The following is a 14,286-nucleotide window of genomic DNA, read 5'->3' as shown; positions in this document are numbered from 1 at the left end:
TGGAATATTAATATTTGCCCAAATCTGCTTCTTTATCATTAAAGAGTGGGAAGAGAGGGCGGGCACGCGGGAGGAGGTGTGAGATTACGCGCGCGCCCGGTGCGTATGCTTGCGCGAGTCGCTCTGTAACTCAATCAGCTTGTTGAGCTGGTAAAGCGAGAAGACACGCGCTTCAGAGGAGAGGAGGAGGTGGAGAGAGAGAGAGAGAGACGGGGGTTTGAAGGCAGCGGAGGTGTCTGGTGCGGTTCAGGGGTGGACTGTGTGGCACGAGAGTTGTTGCATCACGTAATATTGTGCTGGAGAAAACAAGCAGAGCGGTTTGACAGAGAGGAGAAAAGGAAGCATTCAGTATCGGGAATGATGATGATGAGGAGGAGGAGGAGGATGAGGATGCAGCCATAACGAGGGACCAGCGTCATAATAACAGGTAACGCACTTAATCCGACCTTTGCACAAGAACAAGTGGAGAATATAAACAGTAGAAACGTAGAAATGGTAAATATTCATTAAATTCAAACTGCGCAGACGTGACGAATATTTAGCGATTTAAACTCAAAATGTTATACACTCTGAAAAATGCGGGGCTGAAAATGGACAAACCCAGTGGTTGGGTGAAATGTTTGACCAGCATGCTGGGCAGTGTTATTTAACTCAAATATTGTTTAATAATTACTGTATGGCTGGATAAAAATGAACCCAAAAATAGTTTGGAAATTTAAAAATCAGACACATAATTACTGGAGGAAACTATAATAATCACAATGTGAACATTTATTAATAAGTAATTTAATACATGTTTATTATTTATTATTCATTAAACATATTAATAAATGTTAATTTCCAACATATTTTGGGTTCATTTTAAGCAAGAAATACATACATTTTTAAACAATAGTTGAGTTAAATAAAACTACCCAGCACGTTGAGCAAACATTTAACCCAATCGCTGAGTTAAAACTTGATTTGATGGGTTAAATAACCCAACTGCTGGGATAAAACAACCCAACCGCTGGGTTAAAGCAGCCCATTCGCTGGGTTAAAATACCCCAAACGCTGGGTTAAAACAGCCAAACCGCTGGGTTAAAATACCCCAAACGCTGGGTTAAAACAGCCAAACCGCTGGGTTAAAACAGCCTATACACTGAGTTAAAACAACTCAATTCATTGGGTTAAAACAACCCAATTCGCTGGGTTAAAACAGCCCAACCACTGGGATAAAAAGCCCAACCACTGGGTTAAAACAGCCAAACCGCTGGGTTAAAACAACAAAATTGCTGGGTTAAAACAACCAATTCGCTGAGTTAAAACAGCCCAACCGCTGGGTTAAAACAACCCAATCCCAGTCGCTGGGTTAAAACAGCCCAACCGCTGGGTTAAAACATCCCAAACGCTGGGTTAAAACAACCCAATCCCAGTCGCTGGGTTAAAACAGCCCAACCACTGGGTTAAAACAGCCAGTATGCTGGGTTAAAACAACCCAATCCCAACCGCTGGGTTAAAACATCCCAAACGCTGGGTTAAAACAACCCAATCCCAAACGCTGGGTTAAAACATCCCAAACTCTGGGTTAAAACAACCCAATCCCAATCGCTGGGTTAACACAGCCCAACCGCTGGGTTAAAACAGCCAGTATGCTGGGTTAAAACAACCCAATCCCAACCGCTGGGTTAAAACATCCCAAACGCTGGGTTAAAACAACCCAATCCCAAACGCTGGGTTAAAACAACCCAATCCCAAACGCTGGGTTAAAACATCCCAAACTCTGGGTTAAAACAACCCAATCCCAATCGCTGGGTTAACACAGCCCAACCGCTGGGTTAAAACAGCCAGTATGCTGGGTTAAAACAACCCAATCCCAACCGCTGGGTTAAAACATCCCAAACGCTGGGTTAAAACAACCCAATCCCAAACGCTGGGTTAAAACATCCCAAACTCTGGGTTAAAACAACCCAATCCCAATCGCTGGGTTAACACAGCCCAACCGCTGGGTTAAAACAGCCAGTATGCTGGGTTAAAACAACCCAATCCCAACCGCTGGGTTAAAACATCCCAAACACTGGGTTAAAACAACCCAATCCCAGTCACTGGGTTAAAACAGCCCAACCACTGGGTTAAAACAGCCAGTATGCTGGGTTAAAAAAACCCAATCCCAACCGCTGGGTTAAAACATCCCAAACGCTGGGTTAAAACAACCCAATCCCAAACGCTGGGTTAACACAGCCCAATCGCTGGGTTAAAACAGCCAGTATGCTGGGTTAAAACAACCCAATCCCAACCGCTGGGTTAAAACATCCCAAACGCTGGGTTAAAAGAACCCAATCCCAATCGCTGGGTTAACACAGCCCAATCGCTGGGTTAAAACAGCCAGTATGCTGGGTTAAAACAACCCAATCCCAACCGCTGGGTTAAAACATCCCAAACGCTGGGTTAAAACAACCCAATCCCAACCGCTGGGTGAAAACATCCCAAACGCTGGGTTAAAACAACCCAATCCCAATCGTTGGGTTAAAACAGCCCAACTGCTGGGTTAAAACATCCCAATCCCAGTCGCTGGGTTAAAACAGCCAGTATGCTGGGTTAAAACAACCCAATCCCAACCGCTGGGTTAAAACATCCCAAACGCTGGGTTAAAACAACCCAATCCCAATCGTTGGGTTAAAACAGCCCAACTGCTGGGTTAAAACATCCCAATCCCAGTCGCTGGGTTAAAACAGCCCAATCCCAATCGCTGGGTTAAAACAACCCAATTTTCTTTTTTTGCCAAAAATCATTAGAATTTAAGTAAAGATCATGTTCCATGAAGGTATTTTGTAAATTTCCTACCATAAATATATCAAAAATGTATTTTTGTGAGTGGATATGCATTGCTAAGGACTTCATTTGGACAACTTTAAAGGCGATTTTCTCTATATTTTTATGTTTTTTGCACCCTCAGATTCCAGATTTTTAAATAGTTGAGCTGTAGGCCTGTGACGCCCTAATGACGTCATCTTATTTATTTCGTTTTTTATTTATTATGTTTTGGACATGACATAAGACAAAATATAGGATGATAACACCATAAATACAAAACAAGCCTAAAAACAAACAGAAAGAGCACTTTTGAATGTAGTCTGGATGTTGAAGACAGTCGTCAAATTAGAGATGTTCGACATCACAGCAAACACAGGTGTGTCCGGATCATCACAGCATTTTAATGTTGAGCGCGATAATTGTCTTTTTAATTAGATCCCAAGATACCAAGCAGTGCTTAAGATTCAACAACGCTATCAAAGCTGAGTCAGAGCTGTAATGGCTTTTACAAGATGAAAAGAAACTAACTCTCACTACTGGCTTTAGCTTCGAAATAGATGTTGTGGTTGTTGTGCCATTATAAGAGCGCAGTGTGACACGAATGAAGCGTCCACCCCTGCAGTGGAGTTGAAAGAGCAGGGAAACCGGGAGGGGACGGAAAAATGGCTGGAATCTCGGCCCGTTTGACAGGCTCTCATAACTCACTCCATGGCGTCATATAACAAAATGTGTATGACTTCATTTGGGCCAGAGGAAGGTAAAAGAGAGGAGGGGCGTGAGAATGAATAGCCAGGCATTGTGGCACGGAAAGCTTGTGTTTTTTAGTAGGTCTGTGACATTTAAAGGCGCTTGTACGGTTATGACTTCTGCTGATAACCTCCAACTGTCCCAGCCCATCCTGTTTGTTAGGATAATTAGCCCTTGTGGCATGTGTGCGAGGAGCATATTGTTTAGACATAATTAATCAAGCCTGCTGGTAATTATTGTTGTCCATAAATTAAAACATGAGGCTAGCAGCGGGTGTTCAAGAAGATGCAGCCGTCATCCTAATAACCACCAAAGAAAACAACTTTTCACTCTGCCAATCCTTCCTGGCTTTTCGTGAGAGATTACTGCAGAACATCATGTCAGATTTTTCATAAACATCCTCCGCTCTGAAATTACACTGACTCTGGTCATTTGGGTCTGTGTTTTCTCAAAAGGCTCGACCACAGGCTCGGCACGGGTCAGGCTCGCACCGCAAGCACGCAGCAGGACTAGGCTGGGCCGCTGGCTTCCACTGCGCCGTCGACCTGTAATCACAGCGTTTCGGGTTTAATTTTAACTCCGGCTCACCCACCTCACCGCACCATTTGTATTTCTCCAACATCAGCTGCCGCTAACATTATTTTTACACGTTGCAATTCAAGGCAGCTGAAGCTAAAAAAGAAAGAAAGAAAGAAAGAAAGAAAGAAAGAAAGAAAGAAAGAAAGAAAGAAAGAAAGAAAGAAAGAAAGTCTGCTGTAACAAGAACACATTTTGTGTTTGATTATTCGACACTAGATAATACTGGTCACATGGGCCTAGTGCTGCTATAATCAAATCCAGGTTGGAAAACTAGTGGTTAAGGATGTGGATGTGTTAAACTAATTATTTGAAGGACCTCACGCAAGGGAAACGTTTTAACTGGAGTGTTAATGAGCAAAAATCTTAACACCAAATTGCCTGAGGCATTAAAATGGTGTCCTTCAAATAAGTTGCACTGGTTATAGTGTCTGACAGCTGAATGATTATATATATATATAATGTATGTATGCTGTTCTGTTGTACAAAAGTCGTACAAAAACAGCAATATTGTGAAATATTAATACAATTTAAAATAACTGTTTTCTATTTTAATACTTTAAATGATCCGATATGCCGATTTGCTGCTCAAGAATTTCTGAGTAGCAATGTTGAAAATACATTTTTGATAAGTTCAAAATTTGATGCATAGAAAGTAAAAAAAAAACAGCATTTATTTGAAACAGAACTTCATAAAGTAAAAGACTTTACTGTCACTTTTGATCAATTTAATGCAATCTTGCTGAATGAAAATATTAATACCTTCTTTAAAAAAACTTGCATTGCAACTATATTTGTAATCAGATTATTGTAAATCAAAATAACATACAATTATTAATATTTAAAATTATATTATATTATATTATATTATATTATATTATATTATATTATATTATATTATATTATATTATATTATATTATATTATATTATATTATATTATATTAGGGCTGTCAAATGATTAATTGCAATTAATCACATCTAAAATAAATTATATATATTATAGTTATATATATAAAATATTTATATATAGTAAAATATATTTATATATAAACAAATATATAAATGTGCATGTAAATATATACATGCATGCATTAATAATCGTGATTAATCATTTGATATTATATTATATTATATTATATTAGTCAAACAATCATTTACAATTAATTGCATCCAAAATAAAACTTTGTGTTTACATAATATATGTATATATTTATTATATATATGTATATATATATTTATTATATATATGTATATATTTATTATATATATGTATATATTTATTATATATATATTTATTATATATATATATATATATATATATATATATTATATATATATATATATATATATATATATAAATACACATGCATGTATATATTTAACAAAAATATATTATATTTATATATATAAACTCTTTATTTTTATCTATAATATAAATTATAAATAAATATACATGTATGCATGTAAATATTTCTTAAATAAATACATATGTGTGTATATTTATATATTATTATATATTTACACAGTACACAGATATATTATGTACTTTTATGTTGGATGCAATTAATAATCGTGATTAATCGCGATTAATCGTTTGATATTGTATTACAGAATATTTTAATACTAGTATTGTTAGATTTTTGTTTAAATATTTTCTCATATCATATAACTTAATACGCAGAGCCAAATTTTTGGACCGTTTGCGTAGTTTGTTTGAGAAACCTGAACCGAGGTGTGTTTCCCGAAGCCAACTATGGACGCAAGTTCCGTCATACCAACACAATTCAATGGAACTTGAAACCACAGTTGGCTAACGATGCTTTTGGGAAACACACCCCAGTCCGACACAGCCAATAGCGTGAGTTTGGGGGCGGAGCTAACTGTTTGCTTGACCAATGGCAGACGGGGGAGAGTTTTAGAAACCTGTTTGACATTATTCAGTGCAGAATCCACACTTTTAACCTTTAAAAGCAAAAGAATATGCAAATATATACAGTGCAAGGATGACATGTTCTCCAAGCAGGCTTTTTAGCACAGTTCTGATTTATTGGCCATAGAGGGAGATGCGCCAGGGGAGATAAGCTCCATGTCCAGCTGTCACACACTCATCATGTGAGAAAACGACACGGGAAACGAGCTCCCCAGGCTTTACAACAGCTACATCCACCTGCTCGCTGTCCTTCTCCATATTCACTGTCCATTGCCAACAGTTGTAAAGACACTAGCGTAGTTTTTCCCTCGCACAAGTGGAAAACACTTGTTCTGAAAAAGCTAATGAAGTGTCCAGAAGACAGATCACTCAAAGTTTGGAAGGCTGTGTTCACTTATTCAGCTGTTTCCTGTCGTGGTGATTGAGCAATATGCCGTCGCATCTCGATCTCATTACACCGCCTCCAGCCTGGATCTGCAGCCCTGCCCGCTGTGATGTACGGTACGGTGCCACAGACGTACGGTGGCAGTGAGATGAGAAAGACAGAGCGCTGATGAATGAGAAAATAAAAAGTAATTGTGATAGGAGGAGGAAACTGAAAGGAAGAGTGAGAACGAGAGAGAACACAATCCCTCTGGCCTTCTGTCAGCTGGATGCAGGCTTGGGAAATGATGGAATATTTGGAATGTGGTTACGTAATCCGGATGCAAAAAAATGGAAAGCGTATTCTTAGTTGCATTAAAAAATATATATTTATTACTATATGGAGACCAAATGAACTGCAAAGAAGAAAATACTGCAAAAATGATCTTTTAACTTTGCAATTACTATTTTTATTCATTTGTGATGGTTCTTTTAATCTGTGGTTCGTCTCTCTCTTTGTGTTTCACTGTGTGCCGTTGTTTTGTGGGGGCGAAAGTAGAGGTACTTTTTGCAGCTATATGCTTCTATAAGAGTTATCATTTTGACATTTCATTAAATTTTTATGTGCAGCAGGGAGAAAGTTATTCTGTTGCTTTTGGTGGATCTTGTCAGAGCGACCTAACCATTCTCTTGGAGGCTTATTAGTCCTGGTTATAATAATAATAATAAAAAAAAATATATTTTATATATATATTATAAGAAAATCTTCAAACTTTTATGCAAATATTATTAAAACATTTTTTAAAATATTTTGTAAGCATATTGCATAGTTGTGCTTGTTGTATTTGTAAATTTAAGATAATGGTTTATTCAAACTTGTAGGGTCATTAAAAACAAATATCCCCTCTGGACATCAAAATACTATATACACACACATGTGTATATATATATATATATATATATATATATATATATATATATATATATATATATATATATATATATATATATATATATATATATGATTTTATTAAATATATACATGCATGTGTGTGTATTACATACATAATAAATATACACAGTACACACACATTAATACATATATTATGTAAACACAAACTTTTATTTTGGATGTGATATATATATATAATATATATATATATATATATATATATATATATATATATATATATATATATATATATATATATATATATATATATATATATATATATACACATACACACATATAAAATGCTGGGTTGTTTCAACCCAAATTTGGGTCAAATATGGACAAACCCAACCGTTGGGTTAAAAAATGCATTTAAAAATTTAGTTTGTCCATTTTTGACCCAAACTAGGGTTGAAACAACCCAGCATTTTTTAGAGTGTATATATATATATATATATATATATACACACACACATACATTTGGGATTTTTGATAACCTGATCCATGTCATGCTAGTGAAAATCTTAACTGCAGTTCATTTTCTACAGAAAATTGAGATTAACTTCACATGTGAGGCATAAAAAGCCAAACGAAAGGTAAGAAGGGAAATCAATGTCCTAACTAAGGGAGTCATGCATTAATAATGAGCAGCTTGTAATGGAATCCTCCGCATCTGTTTCCCGACAAATATGTGCTTGGCCTGCAGTGTTTCGTCAGGGAGCTTTACCGTGAAAATGCAGGTCTTTCGCCCGCTTCGTGATCACACACACGCTCACAGAAAAGAGCATGCACTGCATTTAACATCATATTCTGTACCTGTCACATATTATTAATGCAAACAGGCGGAATCTTCATAAGCATGCATGCATAATAACACACATATGCTTTCATAGCTTTAGATTAGTTTGCGCTCGCCGCTCAGACTGCTTAAAGAGATAAGAGAGAAACTCTAGAGGAATTTAACAGAGGTGGAGAAGAGGCAAGGGAAGAGAGGCAGGTGAGACCTGAAAGCTGTCTTTGTGCGTCACCTGGCAGTAGAAACACTGACCTTCTCTGTGAGACGCCGCACACAGACACAGGTACACAGTTTGATGAGAGGAGGGCACTTTCCTGACAAACACCTCCCCTTCAAAACCGCTGCGTGTTTCCCGGCAAAGCAAACAAACGAACCAAAAAGAACCTCAGTCTCCCTCCAGATTACCTGGCATCAGATGCAGACTCGGCTCTCACTTTTGATTTAGGTTTCTTAAAGCTGCCTTATTTTCACCCCCTTCATCTCTCCGTTCAACTCGAGCATGCCGAGGGTAGATGCTATCACAGGCCAGCTCATGTTTTGCATGTTCACTGCAAACACTGCAGCAGTGTGTGTGTGAAAACAGCAGAACCGACTCAGACCGCAAGACTAAATACACCAATTTTAAATCAAGCATGGCTTCATAACTGGTGCACACGAAGTCTTTTGTGCCAGCGCAGGGTTGGGCATGTGCTGATGAGACCCTTGATAACACTCGTGGAGAGCTTTGATGTCGTGCTGAAGCTCACTGGTGTTGATTTGGGAACTTCCCCTTCTAAATCTGGCCTTTTGTTTACAGTAGTGTCCAAAAGTGATGTCCGGAGGGGATGTTTGTTTTTAATGACACTGCAAGTTTGATTAAACCATCAAATTATGAGGAAAAGCATTTATATATTTTAAATATGAGGGAAGAACAAAATGCTAAACTTGGTTAAGATATTTATCTGACAAAACTATTTGGTAAAAAAAGGCTACAGGTTTTATTTCACTATGCAAAATAAATGCATAGAAAAACAAGCAGTTATTAATATTGTATTGGTTCTCTCTTGTTTTTGCATGTGTTCATAATTTCGTTGTGTAACAGCCTGGCCAAATACTATGTCACAAATTGTGGCATTTTTCATTGCGTTATTATCACAAATACAACAAGCACAACTACAGTATGCAACAAATTTTCAATAATATTTGAATAAAGATGTCAATTTTCCAAGGCTGCACATCACTTTTGGTCACTACTGTATGAACTGCACAAGAATACTTCACCCAAACATGAAATTCTGTCAGCATTTAGAAGAAACTTTTGAAAAATATCTCAATGTGAAATTCAATAGGGTTCAATTTTGGTTTAGACCACAGTAACCACAGTTTTATTGTGTGGACAAAAACATTCTTCAGAAGATCATTTATTTTAAAGGGGACATCTCATGAAAATCAGATTTTTTCCGTGTTTAAGTGCTATAATCGGGTCCCGGTGCATCTACCAACACAGAAAACATGAAAAAGGACAGAAACTTTGTTTTGACGAGCACTAGATTTTGAGGTGCGTTTCTATCCCAGTGATATTTTGGAAAAAATATTAGACTATTCACAGCATTTGACAGCAATTGTAAACGTTAGCCTGGTGTGTATGGCTCTGTTTGGCAAACCGGTTCACTATGTATAGTGGGCGTCCAAACAGGTTTTGCACAAAAGATGAACATGACGGCACATGCTAGTGGATGAGTTGAATGAAACTCCACAGAAACTACATCAATGTATCCAAGAACCATTCAGAAACGTCTAAAAGTTGTAACTTCTTCCTGAGTCTCTCCATCAGTGTCAACTCTGGTTTGAACAATGTAAGGCTGAACACCGTCGTCATTTTGTCTGCGTGAGATTCTCCAGCTTTGTTGTTGTTGAGCTGTTAAAGCTCCGCCCTCTTCTCATTTGCATTTAAAGGGACACACACAAAAACGGGCAAATTTGACAAGCTATAATAAATGATCTGTGGGGGATTTTGAGCTGAAACTTCACAGACACATTCTGGAGACACCAGAGACTTTATTACATCTTGTGAAAGGGGCATTATAGGTCCCCTTTAATAATGTAGGAATTTTATTGCATTACATACAAAAGTTTTAACTTCACATTTCTTTTAACCAACTGGTGAACAACAATGCACACTTTATTGCCTTAATGGATTAGTCAACTTTTAAATAAAATTTTCCTGATAATTTACTCACCCCATGTCATCCAATATGTTCATGTCTTTCTTTCTTCAGTCGAAAAGAAATTCATTTTTCTGCATATAGTGGACTTCAATGGCCTCCAAACGGTTGAAGGTCGAAATTACAGTTTCAGTGCAGCTTCAAAGAGCTTTAAACGATACCAGATGATGAATAAGAGTCTTATCTAGAGAAACGATCTGTCATTTAAAAAAAAAAAATACAACTGTATATGCTTTATAAACACAAATGATCGCCTCGCACGTGCTTCAGCTTTCTGTATTCTTCAAAAAGCTTACGCTGTATGTCCTACACCTTCCCTATTATACTTACGGAAAAAAATGAAACCGTAATTTTAACCATTTGGGCTCCATTGAAGTCCACTATAAGGAGAAAAATCCTGGAATGTTTTCCTCAAAAAGCTTAATTTCTTTTCGACTGACGAAAAAAAGACATGAACATCTTGGATGACATGGAGGTGAGTAAATTATCAGGAAAATTTTATTTAAAAGTGGACTAATCCTTTAATTATATACAAATATTTGCTGCTGGGATTGTCTGGTAGTCATAACCACTGCTTTTTAAAAAAAATGCACTATTTGCGACACGCCTGAAATATGGCCTTTCATACTTTAACGCGCTGCCATCCGTGATGCATTGCTCGCTCACTAATGTTTTCATGTGTTTGAATCTGTTGGGCGTTTGAAGATGAACAGAAGGCTGTGTGCTGAAGTGTGCTCTTATTTTCTCTGCTAGGCAAACGCAGAAGGGATTCACTGAGCCATGCAGAGAGAAGGGCTACCAAGAGAGAAGAAACTTCCACTTCTGTCGCATGGGCTTGCCTTACTCTGAAGGTTTGAACGAGCGCATGGACAAGTGGACATCGGGGCTATGCTGGAGCTTCGGCCCCTGTTGTCCACCCCGTCTCCGCCCTGCTGAAGCTCCCGGCGCGGCCCCGGAGCACAGAGGGTGAGGGAGACCTCATGCAGGCACGCAAGAAGTACGTGCTTCTGGGCCTGTGCACGTGCTGCTGGCTGCTGCTCTTTTACTGGGGCGGCTTGCAGGAACGGCTCCTGGGTCTCATCACCTACAGGAGGGGGGAGGTGGCGCGGCCCTGGCCCGACTGGTTAGATCGGGCCCTACTCCCGGGCTTCGCCGACCAGGCCGAGCTACAAAATGACGGAGGACCGGGCGACCCGCCGAGGCAGCGGCGGCAGGCGTGGGCCGGAATCTACAAGGACAGTCGCTGCAGAATGGAAACTTGCTTCGACTTCGCCCGGTGTCAAGCTCCGAGCGGCTTTCGGGTCTACGTCTATCCGCCGGAGAAGAGCGAACGGGTGTCGGAGAGCTATCGGAAGATCCTCACCTCGGTGGCGGAGTCGCGGTATTACACGTCGGACCCTCGGGAGGCGTGTCTGTTCGTGTTGGGAATCGACACGCTGGACAGGGACCAGTTGTCGACGCAGTTCGTGCCCAACGTGGACGAGCGGATTAGAGGCTATCCTCTGTGGAACGACGGGCGGAACCACGTCATCTTCAACCTTTATTCCGGAACTTGGCCCAACTACACCGAGGACCTGGGCTTTAACGTGGGCCAGGCCATCCTGGCTAAAGCCAGCCTGAATACGGAACACTTCCGACCGGGCTTTGACGTCTCAATCCCTTTGTTCTCTAAAGAACACCCTCAGAAGGGCGGCGAGAGGGGTTGGTTAGTTCGCAACACCGTTCCTCCGAGGCGGAAATACTTGCTGATGTTTAAAGGTAAACGTTACTTGACGGGAATCGGCTCGGACACTCGCAACGCTTTGCATCACATCCACAACGGCAAGGATATCGTCTCCCTTACGACGTGTCGCCACGGCAAGGACTGGGAGAAGCACAAGGACGCACGGTGCGACCATGATAACCAGGAGTACGAGAGGTAAGTCGTGTGAATGAGTTTCTGTAGCATGATGAGATCAGTTTCAGTGACTCAGTGACACCCCGGGCTCTGAACTCAGGTTCCTGCGTGTTAAACACAAGAAGCCGCTATCGGTTTCCGCGGGGTGTGGGTTACTTATGTAACACACGGAAAAGAGTCAAGAGTGAATAACGCTGAAAATGTATCAAGTGTTCTCTGGAAGATGACTTCATACATGGGTTTAAAGAGACTCTGACTTGCTGTGACTGTTAGTTTTCAACATTTCTCATTCATGAAACTTGAGTGGAATGAATGGGCTTTCGTTAAGCCCCGCCCACCTTGGTTACTGTTGCTAACTAAGACTAGCTTTATAGAACATGAAGATTTCCGTGGTTGTCAGTAAAATGTGCTCATGAAGTGGTAATTATTGGATATTAATTCCTACTTGAAGTCTGACATTGAATGAGTCTCAAGATTTATTTAAAGAAATATTTAATGCTCGTTTGCTCTCTAGGTACTTTTTGTTATTGTCGTTTTATCATATTATATATCATTTAAAAATTCACTGAAACTTTAATTTAATTATGTTTGGTTTCGACAAAGCCAACAAACTGAAATCCAATTTAAGCTTCTTTTTTCCTTCTTCTGAGACTACATTTTGTAAGTATCTACAGCATGCTAAATCATGCTAGCAAAATGCTAAAAATGCTAAATCATGCTAGCAATGTGTTAAATAACGCTAGTGACGTGTTGAAACATGCTAGCCAACATGTTAAATCATGTTAGCAAACGTGTTAAGTCATGCTAGTGATGCGCTGCAAAATGTTAAATCATGCTAGCAACATGTTAGTCATGCTAGCAATGTGCTATGTAATGCTAGTAATGTGCTAAAACATGCTAGCCAACATGCTAAATAATGTTAGCAATGTGTGTCATATTAGCAATGTGTTAAGTCATGCTAGTATTGTTAAAACATGCTAATTCATGCTAGCAACATGTTAAATAATGCTAACTACATGTTAATTAATGCTAGCAATGTGTTTAGTCATGTTAGTAATGTGCTAAAACATTCTAGCAACAGGTTAAATCATGCTAGAAAATGCTTAATCATGTTAGCAATGCTAAATCATGATAACAATGTGGTAAGTCATGCTAGTAATGTACTAAAACATGCTAGCCAACATGTTAAATCATGCTACCAATGTGCTAAGTGATGTTAGCAATGTACTAAAACATGCTAGCAACATGCTAATTCAAGCTAACAATTTGTTAAACCATGTAAGCAATGTGCTAATTATTGCTAGCAAAGTGTTAAAACATGCTAGCAACATGGTTAACAACATGCCAAGCCATGCTAAGTCATGCTAGTAATGTACTAAAACATGTTCGCCAACACGCTAAATCATGCTAGCAAAGTGTTGTCAGACTAGCAATGTGCTAAAACATGCTAGCAAATGCTTAATCATGCTAACAACATGATAATTCATGCTAGCAACATGCTAAGTAATGCTAACATGTTAAGTCATGCTAGCAAACATGTTAAGCCATGCTAGTAAAATGTTCAAACATTCTATAAACATGCTAAATCATGCTAGCAAAACATGCTAAGTAATGCTAACATGTTAAGTCATGCTAGCAACGTGTTAAGCCATGCTAGTAATATACTAAAACATTCTAGCAACATGATAAATCATGTTAACAATGTGTTAAGTCATGTTAGTAATGTACTAAAACATGGTAGCAACATGTTAAATCATGCTACCAATGTGCTAAGTGATGTTAGCAATGTACTAAAACATGCTAGCAACATGCTAATTCAAGCTAACAATTTGTTAAACCATGTAAGCAATGTGCTAATTATTGCTAGCAAAGTGTTAAAACATGCTAGCAACATGGTTAACAACATGCCAAGCCATGCTAAGTCATGCTAGTAATGTACTAAAACATGTTCGCCAACACGCTAAATCATGCTAGCAAAGTGTTGTCAGACTAGCAATGTGCTAAAACATGCTAGCAAATGCTTAATC

General features: G+C 38.8%; 1 protein-coding gene across 2 annotated transcripts in view; it reads left to right on the top strand.

Annotated features, from left to right (window-relative positions):
- The first annotated feature begins 320 nt into the window (after positions 1 to 320).
- The window catches only part of LOC137001981 (exostosin-1c), a 60,008-nt gene continuing 46,042 nt past the window's right edge, over positions 321 to 14,286 (top strand). For both annotated transcript variants that reach the window (XM_067361377.1, XM_067361376.1), the window contains exons 1-2: positions 321 to 427; positions 11,116 to 12,280. In XM_067361377.1, the coding sequence (XP_067217478.1) occupies positions 11,343 to 12,280 (938 nt within the window). In that variant the 5' untranslated portion in view covers positions 321 to 427; positions 11,116 to 11,342. The remainder of the gene's footprint in view (positions 428 to 11,115; positions 12,281 to 14,286) is intronic.

This window comes from Chanodichthys erythropterus, chromosome 15, assembly GCF_024489055.1.
Source record: "Chanodichthys erythropterus isolate Z2021 chromosome 15, ASM2448905v1, whole genome shotgun sequence".
In the NCBI taxonomy this organism is placed as follows: Eukaryota; Metazoa; Chordata; class Actinopteri; order Cypriniformes; family Xenocyprididae; genus Chanodichthys; species Chanodichthys erythropterus.
Note: the sequence above shows the minus strand (reverse complement) of the source record. Positions and strands in the feature narration are given on the sequence as shown.